The 20,548-nt window shown below is 39.8% G+C and overlaps 1 protein-coding gene across 1 annotated transcript in view; it reads right to left on the bottom strand.

The window, feature by feature from the left end:
* Positions 1 to 803: 803 nt before the first annotated feature.
* RAB3C (RAB3C, member RAS oncogene family) overlaps positions 804 to 20,548 on the bottom strand; it is a 141,245-nt gene continuing 121,500 nt past the window's right edge. The window contains exon 5 of the mRNA XM_027446521.3: positions 804 to 9,161. Within this exon, the coding sequence (XP_027302322.1) occupies positions 8,974 to 9,161 (188 nt within the window). The 3' untranslated portion in view covers positions 804 to 8,973. The remainder of the gene's footprint in view (positions 9,162 to 20,548) is intronic.

Genomic DNA, 20,548 nt, shown 5'->3' with positions numbered 1-20,548 from the left:
TTTTTTTTTTTTTTTTTTTTTTTTTTTTTCTCCACTCAGCCTAGTAGGCAGAGGAAGTATATTGGGGACAATCTCACAGATCAATCGCAAGAGGAAGGTGCTGGTAGCTGGGAGGAACAAGGGAATTTCATTCTCAGAGGTATTTCATTCAATTACAAGAACTGGAAAGATAAGATCTGTGAATCAGGGCAGTGAGCTGTACAGATAGACCACTCAGAAAATCCTCTCTGTGGATATGGGGTTCCAAGTCATATGCTAGGAAACTCTTGGTGTTGATTGAGAACTGGGTATTAATCAGGCAATGTTTATTCTGCAGATGAGATGTAATTGTTTTTATTTTTATTTTTTTCCTTTGGGGTCTCAGGAATTGGACTCAATGATCCTTGTGGGTCCCTTCCAACTCTGATATTCTATGATACTCTATGATTCTATGATTCCTGTGAGCAGGAGTTTTAGCAATTTATATAGTGAAAAGAGAAAGTGTATACAGCCAAAAGAAATAAAAAAACTTCATCTATGCTAAAACACCAACATATAGTCTACCACAACACAGTGCTTTGGTAGGAAAATGTCTAATATTTCTCCCACAGAATCCTAGGGCAAAATCTTCAGTAAACTTTGTGGGATGGAGAAAGAACTAAGACAGACCAGTGCTGCTGAGGGGATATTCAGCAGTTGTGGCATTATTGTCAAAACTGAAGGTTTTTTGTTTGTTTCTTCGTTTGTTTTTAACAGTTATAGTAGGTGAAGAGACATTAAGAGAGATAGGATAGGGGTAAGACCATGTCACCACAACTGAGATATTCATGAATATAGTCTCATGTATATTTATTGTAATCATAAAAGGAAAGAAACCTTCCAACAAAAAACTAAACAAATAAAATTCACTTGGTATACAGAAGTCACATACAAACAAAATATCCAATGGAATACACACGGTCTCTACGTTCACATAGATTTTAAACTCTGCACATGGATAAAACTTGTACTTCACATTCAGACAAGAGCTCCCATGGATGGATGCAGAAGATTCACAACATTTGTCACCCAGCAGCATTTTAAACTAACATATTTTTTAGAACCACAGTCACTATATTGCAGGACTAGTTGGAGGAGGAGGGACAGATTGAGCCTCACCCCCTCACAAATGTATCCTAAGCAAGTACTTCAACTTTTCTTCAAGAACAATTCAGCAAGTAAGTTAACTTGAAGGAGCCAGAACAGCTACATATTTTCAAGGTAAGCATTTGTCTTTGTGTATATATTTATATGAGGAATAATAAAAATAGTAGGTAAAATTTTCTGCCAGCCCTTGAACAGTCAGGTCACTTAGCAATAAAAAAAAATAGGTAAATCCTCAGTCCTGTAGCAGCCTGCATATTCACTTAAGTGGTACTTCCTGTTTTGACTGTTACTTATCTCCTGCTCAGCTACAAAGATGTTCAGGATTTCCTTCTTTTACTAAGCAATTCCAGATTTCTCTCAAAATATGTTTTCATTTTACCCTGGTCTGTGTAATTTTGCAGGTGATGTCACGGCAGATGGTATACAAAGAGGAAGCATTTTGAGGGCTTTTCAGTTCTTTGCAAGTACTGTCCTGTGCTACTTAATGTAATCTGTTTGCTTTTACAGAGAAACTATGTGAACACATAAGAAGGGAAAACCATACTTCAGGTTTTCCAGTAGGCCTTAGAGTTCGATTCTTTTCTTGATCAGGCTAATTTTAAAAACTATAAAAACCAGCCTTGTACATTGTCACAGAAATGCACCAGGTCAATCTGATAATCTACTTATGTACCTTTCAATGTGGTAGTAATTATTTATTTATTTATTTTTAGGAAAATTTTTCAGCAAAACCAGTTACCAGCTACCCTTGGCCTAGACTGAATGGCACAATTTTATTTAGCAAATTCTCAGGGCTTATGACACACTCTATTTGAAACCAGAAATGTAGCAAGAATTAACAGAATAAACTTCTCTGCAGATTCCATAGTCACTGCTGGGAACCATTCACAGACAGGTGATTCAGGGTTTAAAGACTCAAATGTACCTAAGAGTTTTACTGAATAGCAATGGCCTTTGCTTGTGTGCTTACAGAATTATTAGAAATATGCAAGGATAAGAGGAAAGGAAATAGAAATGATTGGATGTCTCCTTTTCAATTCATGGTTAGATTCTGAGTTGTACTTGTTGCCATGTTGACTGAGGGCCATGTAGCTGTTGAGTGAAGAGTCTGGGTGAATATATTTAAGGATATAATTCCATCTTTAAGATCTAGAAAAGTTAAGAAACTTAATTGGCATAAGTGACTAAGGTAACTGTACACTGTGCTTGACCTTCTTGCCTGTGACCTTCAAGCTGTTCCCAAATATGTTAACTCAGAGCACCAACTGAAGTTTGCCAAGTCATCTGCAAGAACATTGGATTCTCTTATTTAATATTTCAGGTAAGTATTATGAGTTAACTGCATCAGATTAAAGAGAATACACCAACATGGTACTATGTAATACAGGTAAACAGATAATGTAACTGATAATGCTCTGTAAATGCTGAGCTCTAGGAGGTTCTTTTTATGCTTCTAGAGAACATGCTTTAACAATATATGCAGATTAGAAATGGTTACAAGCATATTCTGACTGAAAGCGTTGTCCCACTAGTATTGATGTAATGTGATCATTTTCAAAAAGGATGCTCACAATTCTAAAAGTAAAATTGACATGCACTTGCAGTGAACAGACAGACATCTTTTACCATCATCTCGTATATGAAAAATAGTTTAAATGACTTAAGAATAGAGTAATTTTACACTACACTGGTAAAGCATTTACTATATAAATTTTACTACAAGACACATAGAGCTACTGGAAATCTTAAGCCACACAGGCATCATCAACAGCTTATCACACATACATGACACTTATCCCTTTCACACAAGTTTATATACACTGAGTAAGTCATTAAATATTGCACTTATTGGCCCATGATTCCTCAGTTTTGAGGTATTCCAAAAATAGAAAACATATCTATTTTTATAACATATTTTCATGCAACATTTAAGACATTTCAGTTTCACAAATACTAGTATATAGGTTACACATCCTGACAGTCCAACTGAGCCACAACACATCTGACATTACTGACAAAATATTAAACAGCAGTTACACCACGAACAGTTCATTTAAGACTAATTGCAGGTACATGTCAGAATTACTCAAGGAAATTTATCACCAGAAGTGGTAAGCAATCCCCAGCTTTCATTTCTGCATGGTATGCATGATTCTGAAGTTACTGGACTTCCACTTTCTCCCAGCCAAATCAAATACCAGGTAACTCATTCTATAAATGACAAGCCACCTACACCTGCTGGAACCATGGTAAATAATCCTATGGTCTGCAGACATAACCCATCTGATTTCTGGTGTTAATGATAAGTTTTGGATAAATTCCACTGTGGCATTTAGGGAATTCTGCACTACACTTGAATAAGTAGCAGTAGGAACTGAGTAAGCTTCAAAGACATACCACTGCAATATGCATACTACTTGTGTGTACTTACAGTTTGTGATTCAATGAACATCTCCATATAAACAAAGTAAAATAAAGGAAGGGGAATTAAAAAACGAAAGAAAGGAAAAAAGCTTGCATTGCAAAGATGAACTGGATTTACCCCTCCTTAATAAAGAAAACTGGTGAAAATCATTCAAATCATTGAACTGAGTTGCCTCTTTAAATGACACTCAACAAATGGTGAGTCTTGGAGAATCTGGAGTCAGTCTGTACTGAAGAGACTATGTGTACGGATTAAATGGTGTAAATCAACAAAACTCTATTCCCTGTTGGCATAAGTGAAGACATGTTGCTTCACACCCCCTGAGGGTTCATCTGTGAGGATTTACATACTCATGGTCTCGAACTGCTAAATCTGTCATTCTAAAGAGGAACTAGGTTCAAAAGCTGTATGTCTAAGAAACAGGCCAAGGAGGAAACTGTCCTAACAGTCAATCAGCAGAACAGTAATTTAGTTGATGCCCTTAAAAATGCAAGGAAGAAAGCTTGCCTCTCCCCAGCATATATAGAAAAGTATAGTTTAGGGAAGGGATTGTTTTGTGGGGGGGTTTGTCTGGAATGCAAATGCAGTATCTCTCATCTGCAGTTGCAGAAACAAAGGCATCATCATCAGGAGCAGAATTTGTATCACCATTTTTCCCCCCTAGAACTGACAATTAAACTCAAAGCATTCTCAAAGTTAGGATCAAACTCCAGCAGATTTTGTGTACCATGAAATAGCACTTCTTTCCTAAAATGAAGAAGTTGCAGGTGGTACAGCTGAATATACAGAGCTGAGCAGACTGGGAAGAAAACATAATCTTTCAGACTGATGCTCTGGAAAGGCCACAGAGATGTAGTTGCTCAGGTAGTTTCTCTAGGCATCACATTAAGTATAAGCACAGAGGAACAAACAGTTCCAGGTAACAGTCACATACACAGCTGTTCTGAGAGAAAGAGTATTTTTGGACAGAAAATCGGGCTACTTCCTCTGTATTACAAACACCAAACAAACAGGTCAAAATAAAGAAAAAACATCAGCAAGAACAAAAAATATAGAGTAGTAAGTTAGCTGTGCTGTAAGGACCAAAATGCTTGTGAACATGAACTCTTATCAGAATCAAAAACATGCATCTGAAGGTTGAACCCAATGAGGCTTGCTAGCTGTCTGGCTCATCAGTGCCATGAGGCACTGCAGGAGCTGGTCACATCCTGTGCTCCCATGTGCTATCCCAAGGCATTTTCTGAGAACAGCTTTGATCATGCAGCAAGCAAGACACTATCAGAGCATGTTAAGGCTGGTGTATTATCCATGCACAGGATTACCCTGCTGCTAAAAGCATTAGTCTAGATCGTAATTTGGAAAATGGGTTGTGCAGTGATAGTTCAGCTGGCACTATGGAGCTCAGGACCCTCTGTCCAGAGGCATCTAGACTCCCCAAAATGCAATACGCTCTGTGTGGCAACTTCTGTATCTCCTCAATTGACCTATGTTTTGGCTGAAAAGGTCATCTGTGGATGGACGGACCAGTAAAGCTCCATGACAATCAGTCTTATTTCTGTGCTGAGAGTGACAACAAATTAGTGCAAATTGTATAATTCTATAAGTATTTTTTCACCAAAAATTGTGATGAGGCTGAAAATAGATTTGCATATCTTGTCCCAGGTTTTCAATTTAACGATCCAAACCTCTTGTTACCAATAAAGTAAATGTTTTTATTTTTTTTTTAGCTTGATTCTTTTTCTTGACAGAACTGTACCACAACAGTGCTTAGATTAGGGATCTAACCAAACCCTGCTTCTGTCTCCTCCCATGACTAGTGCACAATCAGTGACTACTGGAATCTATGAAGAATGATTCATTGGTTGCATTGGTAGTTTAAATTTTGATCCTTGTTTAGGTTGTGATGGGATTTCCAAAGGGCTCAGTGTTAATGTACCTCTGCTCACATTTAAGAAATTTGCAGTTCTATCACAGAAGTCAACTGGAGGTGAATTATAATGACATGGGATTCAGCTGGACATCCTATGCTATAAAACAGGCCAAGCCATAATTGTCAGCAGAACGAAAATCCCACTTCTGCTTGTTCCCCCAGAACTCAAACTAAAATTTTAGAATGCCTGGGGATGGGATAGTAAGTTACTTCCCCAAAGGCTTTCTGTCTCTTCCTCTGCAATAGCCAGTTCCCAACTGAGGAAGGTGAAGTATTGAGATTATCGCGCCTCTCAAAAGCCAATTTGTTCCACTGGATGGAAAATCAAAACCTATTTTTCCAACCATAGGTAACCCTGATTATTCACTACAGTTATATTCAAACATCTAGGCATTTCCAGTTTCAGAGGAAGGGCTGGTAGGCTGAAGCAGATTGGATGGGACATCAGCAGATCATCCAGCATGACCTCCTCCTCAAACCAGTGCCAACTGAGAGGTCAAAGCAGGTTGCTCAGAATTTTATCCAGTCTGGTCTTGAAAACCTCCAAGGATCTGATGTGAACACATTAACAATTAATTTTAATTAATCTGACTAATTCTGAATTCTATTATAAAGTCTGAGTGTCAGTACAAAGATCCTAGGAGTTCTTATCTAGTGGGTGGTCTTGCATTTCTGTGACAAAGTCTGAGTGTTAATACAAAGATCCTAGGAGTTCTTATAGTGACTGCACTCCTACTTCAGGTGAGCCTTTTCCTCACAACACATGGCTGGCAGTCTCATGAGCAGCTCTGGCACCTTCTTTCCCCATCCTTCCCATCCCATGCAGAAGATCAGACATGTTGGAAGCCTGGCATTTTATTTGTCTCAGAAAAGGGAAGGAGAAAATCTTACTCTCTGATTTTGTTGTTACTCTTCTGACCAGTTCCTTGATGCAAAATGAAAAGCAAAATAATCCATCCCATACAAGGAAAGAATAATTTATCTATCACTCAACTTCTTTAAAAAGATATAAGTTGATAATGTACTACCACCACTGACTAAAAACTACATCGTCACATAGAGGCAGTGAGAGTCTGGAATTCATTGCAATGGAGTACAATCAAGGTGTGGCTGTAGCAAGGTGTCCTGTGAGCTTTTTACCTTGTTACAGTGTTTACAGGACATAGCTGTTTTGAAGCCAGCATCCAGAGCAAAGCTGAATATTTGCAGGTGTAGCAGTGCTGCATGATCCAGGACATGCTCAAGCTTTTATAAGATGTAGTGATGTCCTCCTTTCTCCTTACCTTGCTTTGCCTAGACCTTTTCTAAAGGGCTGAGGGCTGCAGGTAAGTGTTATCTCAAGGCTTCCCTGCTTGCTTTTCTGCAGCAAGCACAAAGCTTAGGGCAGAGAACTGGCTGCAATCTGCCTTGGTTTCTTACCACTTCTGTTTTCAAAGCAGCTGGTACCTACTGGATGAAGAGGTATCATTGAAAGTCTCTCAACACAGTTATCAGTGTACTGTCCTAGACAGGAGAGAGAAAAGCGTTATCCCCATAGAGAGGCAGGGTTATGGTTGGGGTAGCATCTGCCTCTTCTAGCTGACTGCTCACTGGTCCAAAGAAGAAAGTAGTTTTTACTTTTTCTTTGTAAAATTCAGCATGTGAAGGCTCAGCCTCTTTGTCTACTAGAAAAATAGGTGTTTAAAGAAGCTAGTTAACAGTACAGACATGGTTTAAACCCTAGACTAAAGAAAGAACATCTTTTAATATGAATTAGGCAGCCAGTGTAGCCCCCTGGTGGCATATGCATTTTGCATGTGCCTATATGCCTTGTTTGAAAGTCATTTTCACTATGTCAAAGTTTATGTAGTGTATTTAACCAGTAAAAATAAATAAATAACAGTGGCCATTTTCCTTTGTGTCTTTCAGGAGCTTATATAAATTACCTTTGAAAAAATGAATGCGTATAGATGGATTTCTTTGCAGTTTCAAGCAGTTTTCAGTACCATTTGTTACTTTCCATTTTTTGTCTTCCTATTTTTTCCTGTTGCAGACAGCCTGAGAAATGTCAGCCTTGTCCTAAAGCCTGTCTAATAGGAACAATAAAACAGTTAATGCTTTCTCAATTATGCAATTTAGTTTAAAAATGTCACTGTGACCCAAATAAGGCAGCTGTACAAAGCACTATAGGGCATAGATGTAAGAAACTCCAACCAATTACTAAAGTAATTTTTAAAATTGTCAAATATGACTATTTTTAACACTTCATAAAAACAGAATTTGTGTGCTTTGTCCTGCCTTTTGTTGATTGTGTATTTCACAGCCTTTTCCTGATTTTATAGGTATATTCAGACTAACTTCATAATAAATAATATTTATTACTCCTAGAACTTTTGAAAATTTTGGAAATTTCTGATTGCTTTGTCAAAATGATACCCTCATCAAAGTAAAAATGAGGTCAAACTCCAACTCACTGACATCAGCAGCACTTCTGCAGTCGGTCTGAGCAAAATAAAGGTACTTGAAGCCAGTTTGGTGGTGGCTGCCTGAGTGACTGAATGGGAGATGAAATTCCTGAAAGCTTAAGTGTGTTGGTTTGACAGCAGTATGACAAGACAGTTTTTGGCTACAAAAAACTGCGCAAAATGGATTTGGCTCTTTCAGGGGTAATATCAGTACTGAGAGTTTAATATTTTAATTCAGGTGGAAATGAAAAGAGCTGGTCAGCTCTCCTCTACTGGGACAGATACTACCAGGGTATGGTGAAATGAGAAATTAAGTAAAGTTTCAGAATGGTGTTAGATAGATATGCAGGTCCCACAGGAGTATAAATGGATTAACTAGCCAGGCAGGATCAAGTACCTGGTATCTCTGAGGACCTGCACTGAACACCCATATCCAGTTGTAATCTCAAAGAGATGTCTGATGGCTTGGGGTCCAGGATGGTTGGAAGTTTGTTCCTTCTAACTTCTGCAGTTTCTGAGCAGCCACGATGTATAACTTACTGAGCCCAGATTTGTCAAGGCAGTATGCTCCAGTAAGTATACCTTATACAAATGATCCAGACAGAATGAGTGATTAGCTCTTTAAAGCAATATTTCTAAATTGATTTTCAGTCAGGAGGAAATATAAATGGCATCAGGAAGCTTATTCTAAAATACCTTACCTACTACCCTAAGGATTCAACTCTAAAATTTGAAACTGATGAAGCAAGTCAATTCTAGGCAAATATGGTCTGAGGGCATGGCACCAGCTGAAGTAAGTGTAATGTAAAACAGTAAAAAGAAAAGAGAAAATAATTGCCATCTTGCATGCAAACGCCAGATGCTAAAAATGGATCATACTTTCAAACTAATAACATTTCTATACACATACTCAACCAGTTGCTGATGTAGAATAAAAGACTTTTCTCCCAAATAAATTAATAAGACAGTATAAATAAAGGCATATAGACCATTCATAAATACTCTGTTGGCAACAGAATGCACTGGAGCTGCCTTTGTTGATAGCTGCATTAACAGCCACAGTTGGGTTGCTGTGGCGGAGGGGTGTCCTTTAGTCGTGTGTTCTGCTTGCCAGCAGCAATGGTGGGATCTGTCTCCAGGCTTTCTGACATTTTGTCGCAGATGATATCCACGAGCCGCTCAAACGTCTGCTTGACATTAATGTTGTCCTTGGCACTTGCTTCAAAAAATTCAAAACCTAAGAAAATAAACAGCACTTGTAAGTTTGATGTATATTGCATTATCTCCAATAAGCACACAAACTTCTCTCGGGCAAAGAAGAGTGATGTGACACACAGAAAGTAAGCATGTGAGAGCACACATATAAAAGAGTGATTTTGCAAGAGCGGTTAAAATTGTACCGCAATTGGAGTAACATTAGTGTTATTTGCTTTATACAAAGTCAGATAAAATCAAGACTGGCTCGAATACATTCCCTTAAACATATTCTACTTTAAAACAATTTCATCTAAAAACTGACACCAATTTGAGAATAGTATTATTTTAGAAATGCTCTCTATATGCAGCCATTGTGAAGGAATAATCTACTGTTCCATCTCCAGCTATTAAGTTCCTCTGAGCATTATTCGACTGGAAAAAGCCATTTCCATCGTGTCATTAATGTGGTGCAAAAACAGATGACTCTACTGGGAAACAAAAAGGTAAAAAGGCAGACAAGGCAAGCAAAGCTTTATTTGGTACTTACTTGAGATAAGGTTAAAACTGTGGGGCAAAAAATGGACCGCCAGCTAACACACTACACTAATAAACAAACCTTTTGTTGTTACTCTTTTTTTGTCTTTAATTCATTTCTATGGAAGGACTTTTATCTATCCATTCCCAAAGTTTTCCCCAAAGGTAACAGTCAGAGCTAACATGAACATAGAAGCCTGTAATGATCAGAGCTAGCTTTCATAAGCTCTGTTCTCCACCCTGATTTGTCCCAAGTGTTATCTACCACATCTGCTGTCTTCCAGGTTTTGAAACTTGCTGGTCAGCCTATAATCCTTCTGACAGAGGTTTCTGCCAGTGCTGGGTCTCGTCTATTCTGTATTTCTTTGCAATTTCTTTGTCCTTTGTTTGTTTGCTTGTTTATTTATTTACTAAGCTTCCCCCATACACACCACCCCAACCACCACACACACACACCATGCTCCATCTCATCTCATAGTTGCCACATTGCCCACATGAGGACTCCTTGGTAATACAGAAGTTTCTCCTACTTCTGTCTTTCCACTGTCTCAGGTTTCAAAATTAAGAGAGTTTACAAAATATCTAATCCACTAAAAATCTAACAGTGCAAATCTTTACTGTAAGAAAAGCTTTTCATTTGCTGAACTATTTTGATTCCTTCTGATTAATGCTGAAAAGCAGTGTGCAGCTACCACCATGTTTAGTAAGAAAATGTCAGTAACTTCAAACTCTTGGCAGGAAGGCAGAAAACAGCTTTGCTTTTTTTTTTTTTTTTTTTTTTTAATGTTGTGTGTGGGCTAATCTATTTCCAAAGGCTACTTGAAATTTAAATTCAGCTACTTAGATAATATTAGTTCCATATATTCGATAAACAGGATATAATGCGGATATGTACAGTCCTATAACCAGGTAAGTGGTTGAGTACTTGCTTAGATCTACAGAAGATAATTATATTTAACTTGGCAAGATAACTCAGCATGAGCCAATAACAGATGCAAATTCTGTGTTCTGAATATTCTTCATATTTTTAATTTATATAAGATGACTTTTTTTGAAATGTCACAAAGTGCTAAATTATTTAGATGCACAGGAGCTAAACACAGGGCAAAGTTAGTCCTTGTTGATAGTTTCAATAATAAACCCCTGGAGGTAGAAACACTGTAAGAGGGATTTAGTCAGACAACTTCTAATAATATTAGCAAGAAGTGCTAGGATAATCTTCCAGGCATGAGGATATGTTAGCTTGAAAACTTTTCCTTTCTACATTTCTCTGGAAAGCAGAAAAACTGTGGGTAAAACACAACATACAGAAATCATACACCAGGAGGTGGTTTGAATGTCTCAAAGCATTTGTTGTACCTTAACTGGGCTTACACAACACCTTTCCTCTAAAATGGAAGGAAAATGTGGAAAGCCAGTGTAACCTCACTTGGTGGTGGCTTCTGTGATCCTGCAGCACTCCATACAGGAGAAAACTTTTCAAATCTGTTGGGGACTGCAATGGGGAAAAAGGGTCCTCCACATTTTCAGTGTTCCGTGTTGAAACTCAGCTCTGATTCTGTACCACAGCAATAGAGTCAGATCTTCCCAGAGCTGTTAACATCTGCCCCATAGGAAAAAGGAGAAAATCAGCTGTTCCGAAGAAGTAGATTTCAAGGATACGTCTGCGCTGCAATCCAAGAGGATGGCTGAAGGCCATTATCTCACTCAGACTATATGAGGAACCTGAGCAGTGGCTGTTAGACTTCCCTGACCAGCAGCAGGTGCTTGCTGTGCTTGTGCGAGCTGAATCCAGAACGCTCAGATTGGTCATAACTTCAATAAAATGGCATAAAATCAGGAGCCACTCCCTGGGATGCTGAGAACATCACACTGTATTTACGGTAAAAACAAGGCACAGCTGTGACAGCATATAATTATTACTCCCTAGATAACAGCTGTAGCCTGACCACCATCTAGTTCTGTCAGCTCCCACGATCATTTGTGCCCATCGTTTGCATGCTTCAGCTCTTCTCAAATAAGTAAACAGAGTTGAAAGGTGAACATGAAATGAAAAAGGGGGATTAGTGCCTTGAAATCTGCCTAACCCCCAACAAGGATGTTCTTTTGGTAAATATTCCATTACCTGCCATGTACAATGTCTTTCAAGCAGAAAAATAAATAAATAAACCTTATTGTATAGGTAACAGTGATATGATGCATAAGAAAGGGATAGCATAAGCACTATACCCTCACTGTTGGTGGCTGTGTACACAGAAAGAGGAGAAAGGAGGAGGATACAAGCAGGACAAGAGGGCAGAGGGGTTGAGGGACAATGGGGGTATATTTGAGAGTTGCATCACTGAAGCCTTTGAGAAGATGACAAGAATAAGAATGAATCTCTAAGACATTTTTATGGAGAGCAGGTTTTAAAGACAGGAACACAGAATACCTAGCACAAGAGATGATCACGAAATGGCAGGTAAGATGGGTAGACAAGATCTGGACAGAGGAAGCAGAAAATGAAAGAAAAAGTGTCACAAAGACAGGAATCCAACGTCAGGAAATACAGTAACACAGACAGAATCAAGAGAACAGACCACTACCACAACAAGGCCTTACTGCATGAAAACATGAAAAATGAAGAGGTCCCCCTTATCGAAGTAGAATGGGACTTGTAGGGTGTTCAAGCACAAAAATATTAATTCAAGTAAAAATAGATATTGCAGCTATGGTTTTGATATAAGAAGGAAATTATTGTTACAGTAGTGCTATAGCTGGTTATCAGGCTTTGCCTGTGTACACACTGTATCTGCTTAGTCCTCAATTTCCTGGGTGATCGAGGCTCTCCCCAGCTATACCCAACAAAGATGAGATGATGCACTGATTTGGAACGATGCAGTGACCCATGACAAGGTAATCAAACTCCCAGCTTCTTCCACAAGAAAATATGTGCCTTACAGGAACGGTACAGGTGGGAATTTCAGCCACTCCTGGAGATTCCCCTGAACAGTCTGGGCTGTGCACAGGTGAGCTGATAGGCATTATTGATACCCTTCCATGTGTTGATAAATACCCTGTGTGGAGAACATGGTTGTTCCAGTAGGTTCCCCACAGGCAGCTTCTACTGTAAAATGGATTCAGCTGCATAAGGGTAAGATAATTGTAGATGGTCTGTAGAAACTGTTCTTGCAGATGCAGAAAGGATCACACAGAACTCCCTTTTTCAGCCAGTCAAGAAATGTTTTGTGCGCATTTTAAAATAATCACTTCCAACTGATTATGGCATGTACTGGAGAGGTGCCATAGGACGAGCTGGATTACAAGAATTCAGCAGAACACTTCTGCAAATCTCATCTAATGCAGATGAAGACACCACTGCAGGGCTCAGTACTGGGACCAGTTTTGTTTAACATTTTCATCAACCATCTGGATGAGGGGATCAAGTGCACCCTCACTGAGTTTGCCCATGACACCAGGTTGGGCAGGACTGTGGATCTGGTTGAGGCTAGGAAGGCCCTGCAGAGGGCTCTCAATAGGCTAGATCGATGGGCTGTGTCCAGCTGTATGGCATTCAACAGGGCCAAATGCTGGGTACAACACTAGGGGCATAACGAGCCCTTGCAGCCGTACAGGCCTGGGGAACAGTGGCTGGAAAGTTGTCTGGCAGGAAAGGACCAGGGGGTGCTGGTCAACAGCCCGATGGACATGAGACAGCTGTGTGTCCGGCTGGCCAAGAGAGCCAGCAGCCTCCTGGCCTGTACCAGAAGCAGTCTGGCCAGCAGAACTAGGGAAGGGATTGTCCCTCTGTACTCTGTCCTGGTGAGACAGGTGGCACCTTGAGCACTGTGTTCATTTTGGGGCCCCTCACTAAAAGAAGGACATTGAGTTGGTGGAATGCATTGTGAGAAGAGCAGCACAGCTTCTGTAGGGCCTAGAAAACAAGACCTATAAGGAGAGGCTGAGGGAACTGGGGTTGTCTCATCTGCTGGAAAGGAGGCTGAGGGGGACACCTCATCGCTCTCTACAACTACCTGAAAGGGAGTGGTAGCAAGGTGAGTGTCAGGCTCTTCTCTCAGGTGACAAGTGAGAGGATGTGAGACAACAGCCTTAAGGTTCTCTAGGGGAGGTTTCCACTTGGTATCAGGAAGAATTTCTTGACAGACGGGCTGCTTAGGCATTGCAATGGGCTGTTCAGGGAAGTGGTGGAGTCACCATCCCTGGAGATATTTGAGACACGTGGATGTGGCACTTAGGGACATGCTTTAGCAGTGGACTTGCAGTGTTAAGTGGATGGTTGGACTTGGTGATCTTGAAAGTCTTTTCCAACCTAAATGATTCTGTGATTCTATGACCCTTGCAACAGAGGATCTTGTTCATCCTGCACAAAGATTTAATTTCCCACGTATTACCTTAAGCAAAGATTTCATTTATTTAACAGAAGCCCTGTGTCTGAATGTCTGTGGAACAGTTTCAAAGAGCTAGGGGACATTTTCACCTAGCAGAGTATGTCTAGAAAAAATATTTCAGAAAAAAGTGGAAGGATGTACAACCTTCTGAATTTTGATTGCTTTTCATTTTGTTACGGAATATTTTGCAGATGTTTTTTCCAGTGACCTTTCATCTTCTCCTGACTCATTTTTCAAATATTTCACTAATAGTGCTTAGAGACCATGTGCTTTTAAAATGCCTGTGTTTGATGGCTTCAGATGTATGCCTTTTAATACTGTCTTCAGTTTTTTTTTTTTTTTTTTTTTTTTTTTTTTTTTTTTTTTTTTTTTTTTTTTTTTTAATTCCTGCTGCTTGTTATTAACTGAGAAGAAAGACTTTTTGTGTGAGTATGAGGCTGAAGTGAGGCAACTCCCTGGTGATGCTGAGGGCAGCAGAGCTCAAAGAACACCATGTTCCAACCACCCATGATGATCTGTACTGCAGAAGTGGAGGAGACTGGGCAGAGCAGCTAACTACAAAGATATGGCAAGACCCAAGAGGCAAATGAGTAGGAAAGGCAGAATGGAGCAGAAACTGAGAAAATCCAAAATATCAAAGTGCTGCCTGACCATAAGAACAGTGTGTGTGGAAGATACAGCAAGATGCATCATTTAAATCCCTTTTTTGTTGTTTCACTCACTTTTCCCTTTGCTGTCTGTACACTGTTCTGTCTCATTTCCTTATCTCCCCTCTCCCCTCTGGTATTGACTCAGAGAAAGCTGGCAAGCTCTCAGCAGCCCCTGCAGCATGCTACAGCAGCAGGGATCAGCCAGGACACTGTCATGTTGTTGTTGCTCACCTGGTGAGCTACAGAGCACACAGAGTTGTTAAGTTAGCCATTGGTAAGCCTATGAACAGCCTGAAATCATGATTTTCTTCCTTCTCTGCCTTCATCAAAGCTCATTAAAACTTGTTTATGTCTGCTTTCAGAAAAAAAAAAATAAGGAAAAAAAAAAAGCACAACAGAAAACAGAAAGGAGAGCTGTGTGCAAAGAGAACATTCTGCACCCTCTCACCTTCCAGAGAAAAACTGACATCAAGAGGACATGCTAGCTAACCCATTTTAAGCGCAATTCTACAGCCAATACAGGCAAGAGCTATGTTGACGTTTCACCAGTTGATCAGGAAGACCTTCTGGTTTCACAGTGTTTGTCCATAACCAAGACAATTTTATTTCTCTCCCCTGATGTTATGCTGTGTTTAACAGATGTCCTCAAGGCTGCATTCCTTTGATAACTATCCTTGCTTGTAGACAAGCTTGAGCTGTGCTCCTTAGTGCTGCTCTTTCCAGTGGCCTGTCCAACGCAATATTTTCAGGAGTAATACAGCACTGTGATGGCTGAGCAAGAAGTGACTGAAGGAAGCTGTTCACTTTGTAACTTAGCAGCATATGACTGGCAAAGTCCAGGAAGCCATGGGAATGAATCATTTAACAATGTCATACTGCATAAAGGAGAGGAGCTAATGGTGCCTTGTTTTCCTGGGTTTGCATTCTGTGGTTGGCTCAGAGAGGGCAGTGGCAGCCCTCACACCTGCTGTGAATAGGACCTAATAAAAGGTACCTATAGTACCTTTAGGTATACCTAATACCCTGTCAATACCCATGTGAATGAAATTTTTATTAGGTACCTTTTAGGTACCTAATACCTAAGGGCTGTCAATCATGACAACTGCAAGACCTTCCTTCTCTGCTCAGCTCTCCCCTTCCTCAGCACTTCTGATATTCTAGAGACCTCCACCCCTCTCTCAAAGAGCAAGACAGACACAAGTGGCATCACTGCAAAGGTCACCTCTCCCAGGGAATGGGGATGAAAGTAGCTGGTGACCATTAATGTTCTTCAAAGCATCTTCTGCAACTGCAGCTATGCCAGGAGATCTACCTACTCTTGTGGTCTGCTTTGCAGGCCAGTTGGATGGGACATGTGCTCTCCAAACAAGCTCAAGGGCTAAAATATTTTAAGAAAAGTATTAAAAAAACATTAACCCCCTAAAGAGGACTTTGCTATTACTATCTCAGCAAAGAGCGGTGACTTTGATTGTGACTTCCAGATACCTTTTGAAAGAGTGCATTTGGGAGATAAATTACATTTGTGGCAAAGAATTTTTGTTTGCTTGTTCACTTGAGACTTCTGGTGAGCAAACACGATCCCTTGCTTCTCTTTGTCATTAAGTAATGCACCTTGGAGTCTATCAAAACAACAGCAGGCTGGCATTTCCCCCTGTAGAAAAACATCCTGGGGACAGGTGCTTCTGAGACTTCAATTGCTTTGCTAATACCCTGTGTGTGTGCTTTAACTAAAAGAAGCCTGGTGTTTTCCAGTGCTGTCTGTTTCCTTCCTCTGGCACTAACATTTGCCTTTTAAACAGAGCTAAAAAACAGTGAAGGGTGGAAATAGGAAAGAGGCATGTTCCTGCACAAACCAATTATTTTCATTTTTAATGCAAAGTTAGCCTTCTTCACCATGGCCTCCAGCCAGACACAGAGGCAAAACAGAACTTGCTGTTCTAGTAAGCCATGTGCTGAGGTGCCAAGTCCCACTTGATTCCTGATTTAGATGTCAAAATTGGAGCCCTGGAAGCCCCTCTTTCGTTATTGCCTAAACTCATAGAAGCTTAATACCCCCAGAACTCATGGTGCTTACACCCCAAATTCCTGCAGGCAAGTAGGTTCACCCCTGTCCTGAAGCAAGACCTGGTGTCTTGTGTTGAAGCCATGACAGGATTCAGAAACTGATTGTGTCCCTGCCCATCTCATCAGCACACCTGGGCACCCAGAATTCAGCATGAGGCTGGCTTCTGCCTGCCTTTGCAGGAGGGAATGCAAGAGCTCACTTACAACCCATTTGATTTTGTTTTCAGACATTGTTTGGTGGCCTCTGGGAGAGATGGTGTGCTAGGATACATCTACAAAGCAGCTGAGTCTATCCTAAGGCATGGTCACAAGTGCTGGGTGCTCCCCAGTTGTGGGTGATCCTGGGTGGCAGGATGCAAGAAACGTGGAGGCACAGAAACTCCGGGGGAAGGTGCACTGCCCTGAAAACTGGTTGACAGAACATGCAGCCAGAAGTGGATTTTAGCAGGACATCAACATTTCTTTGGTACAACAGCTCAATTTCCCACAGTCTTAACCAAACTAAGCCAAAAGGGTGGATAGAACAGGCAGGACCTTACAGCAGAAGTGGCCAGACACTGGAGACAGATCGTGCTGTATCCCCCTAGTACCTGCTGCAGCATGAGCACAGGTGGCGTGGCTTGGACCTGTGGGCAGGGCTGTACTGCTGCAGCAATCTTAGAGGCTGTGGCCTTGACAATACATTTTACCTTCTAATGACAGAACTTGCAATTAAAAACTAATGAGTGCTTAAATAGGATACACAGAAAACAAAACAAAACAAAACAAAAAACTGTACAGAAGCAAATAAACAATCAAAGGCAAGAATATATACAAAATTATTTACCCAATTTGCAGGCACAGCAAAATGGAATAAGTAAATGAGGAAAGCATATGTAAAACTACATATGCAACCTTCCATTTTTGTGTGCAGTTACTCAGTGTCTATTCAAAGCTCTGCACACACCTCTGCCTGCTAAGCTTTTGCCAGAAAGTAGATCACAATATATCATACAGACTACAAATAAAAAGAACCAAGAAATTCATGCCATCTGTGAGTCATTCTTTTCATTTCTGTTCTGAAAAGTGACACCAAACTTTTATGAAGCTTTGAACTCAGTTGAGGTGCGTGAGATCAATGTATCAAAAAAGCTGTGTGAGTAACAGCTGGTAAATTTGCAAGCATTTTTTTTTTCCAAGAAATTTCAAGCCTGTTCTACCAAAATGCTTAATGCATGTAAATGTTGACTATGTTGGGGTTTTACTCAATAGCAAATCCACATAGTACTTGGAGTGAACATTCATGAAGTAAGAAAATGGCATAAACATTATGTTCCTCATCCCCTTCTTTTTGGAGTGATTAGTCAATAAAATTGTCTCAATGTGATTATTGTGATCCCTAAATCTATATTAACACTAGATTAATTGTTTTTATGTACTTGCTGATTTGTCACGTTTCTATATTTTCTTGGTATGATAACTCTGTGAGGTAGACGTGCATGACTCAGATGAATTTATTTGATCCTGTCTGTCTTCATCTCATTCTAATATTACTTTTTAAATGATGCTAATATGACCTAATTTCTCCAAAAAAAGGATGTATCACTTACAAAGAGTACTAAATAGGGTGACAAGAAATGACTAAGGTGTGTAATGCTTTTTGTATCTGGAACAATGAAATAGCCTGAGAATTTCAGCCTTGGGAAAAAGGAGGGATATGACAGAGGTACAGTGCAGGTAATGAGACAATTTTTCACTGTTTCTCAAAACATTACAGTTAAGAAACATCAGGTCAAACTAGCAAGTGGCCAATTCAAAGCCAAGGCAGAAAGCTTTGATTAACTGTGTATATTTATAGAATGCTGTGGACAGAAAGATTTTATATGATTTTAAAGAGATCATTAGACAAGTCCATGGAAAAGAGTCATGAAAGGACTTTCATATAGTCATGAAAGTCTCACTACAAGAAGGACACAGAGGTGCTGGAACTTGTCCAAAGAAGGTCAATGAGGCTGGTGACTGGTCTGGTGAACAAGTCTGGTGAACAAGCAGCTGAGAGAGCTGGGATAGTTTAGCCTGGAGAAAAGCAGGCTTGGGGGAGACCTCATTTTACTTTACAGTTACCTTAAAGGAGGTAGTAGCAAGGTGTGGATCAGGCTCTTCTCCCAAGCACCAAGAAATAAAGATGAGGGTAAACAGTTGCATCAAGGGAGGTTTAGATTGGATATTAGGAGAAATTTCTTTATGGAAGGGGTTTTGTGGCACTGGAATAGGGTGCCCAAATAAGTGTTTTTTTCACCATCCCTGGTGGTCTTCAAGAAATGTGTAGATGTAGAATTTAGTAGCATGGTTTAGTGGTGGGCTTTAGGTTAAAGGTTGGACTAGATGATCTTAGAGGTCTTCTCCAACCTGAGTAATTCTCTGATTCTATGAAAGATACTGCTTTTGGGTCATGTGACCCCTGAACACAATTTGCTCCAGTCTGGGAAAGTATCACTGTTTGCTTCCCCTTTTATACCTTTCACAAGGCACCTACGTCCATTATGCATTACCATAGATAAGGTTGTAAGCAGCTTGAAGCTATGATCCGTGGTGATATGGGAATTGTCGTGCTCTATCTCATTAACAATGAGTTTTAAAATATGTAAATGGAAATAAGACAAATTCAGACTTCATAAACATTCTGTTCATTTGCCTTCAAGGTCAGATCTGTTCAGAAAATTTCCCACAAATAATTTTTAGAAATGCAGTTTTGCTAGCAATTCCTTATTTCTCTTCAGAACTCCCATTAGCACTCTGAGAGGAGCTACTCTGAGCTAACATGGCACACGTGACTAGTTTAGCCAGGGTATAACAGGTAACCAGACCTATGGTGGTTGGTCTAAAACACTTATTTGGTGGTTACACTAGAAAAATAAGTCAGTAATAACACATGAGGAAATGACTGATTACACTTCCTTAATATAATTTTGTTCAGCAAGGAATTCAGCAGCCACAAAGTGTCCCAATTTTCCAACAGAAATTGAGGTTCTTAACTATGTTTGCCAGAGAGTTAAGCACGCGCTTATTTTATTTTTTTTCTGACCTTTTGAAAACTTGGCCCAAAATATTTGTATTCATTTTTTGAGAGGACTGCACATGAAACACGGCTCAAAATCAAGCCTGATTTGAAAACAGACTGTTTTAAAATAAGTTTTTTATACAGGACTTACATGTATTGTGTTTGTTTATAACTGTGGCTGTAATCAACAGTACAGACCACACCATACAGAGGGTTCAGTCTTAAAATTTCTCACAGGACACAAAAATATATATGATTATTTTTGAAACTTGTCTGCAATAGAAGTTATCAACTGACTGGCAAAGAAAAGACATTCCTGAATATGATACAACTCAGTGCCCTTCAAACTAGCCCACATTGCCTGTGTTCTTACTACAGTTCAGTGAAACTCATTCTTCTGCTTTTCCAGACCCCATCTCCCAGTCACTAGGCAGATTTAAGAAATGATTGCAAATGTACAGAAAACATGTGAATATTTGTGTGTGAAGTCTGAGTACAGTGAATACTGGACCACAGACACAATATATGCAGCACAGTATCATGACATTCTGCCTTTGAGATAGTCTCAGGACATATATCTGAAAATATAAAACCTCAGAGTAGATCAAGATGGGAATACAGCATAATCTGCTTCCATGAAGAGTGAATTTTATATCCCAGGAGTTAGAGTTTGCTTTAAATCCTGAAACAATAGTTTTGACATCTATCTCCTTCCTTCCTTCCTTCCCTCCTTCCCTCCTTCCTTCCTTCC

This window comes from Anas platyrhynchos, chromosome Z (assembly GCF_047663525.1).
Source record: "Anas platyrhynchos isolate ZD024472 breed Pekin duck chromosome Z, IASCAAS_PekinDuck_T2T, whole genome shotgun sequence".
NCBI lineage: Eukaryota > Metazoa > Chordata > Aves > Anseriformes > Anatidae > Anas > Anas platyrhynchos.
Note: the sequence above shows the minus strand (reverse complement) of the source record. Positions and strands in the feature narration are given on the sequence as shown.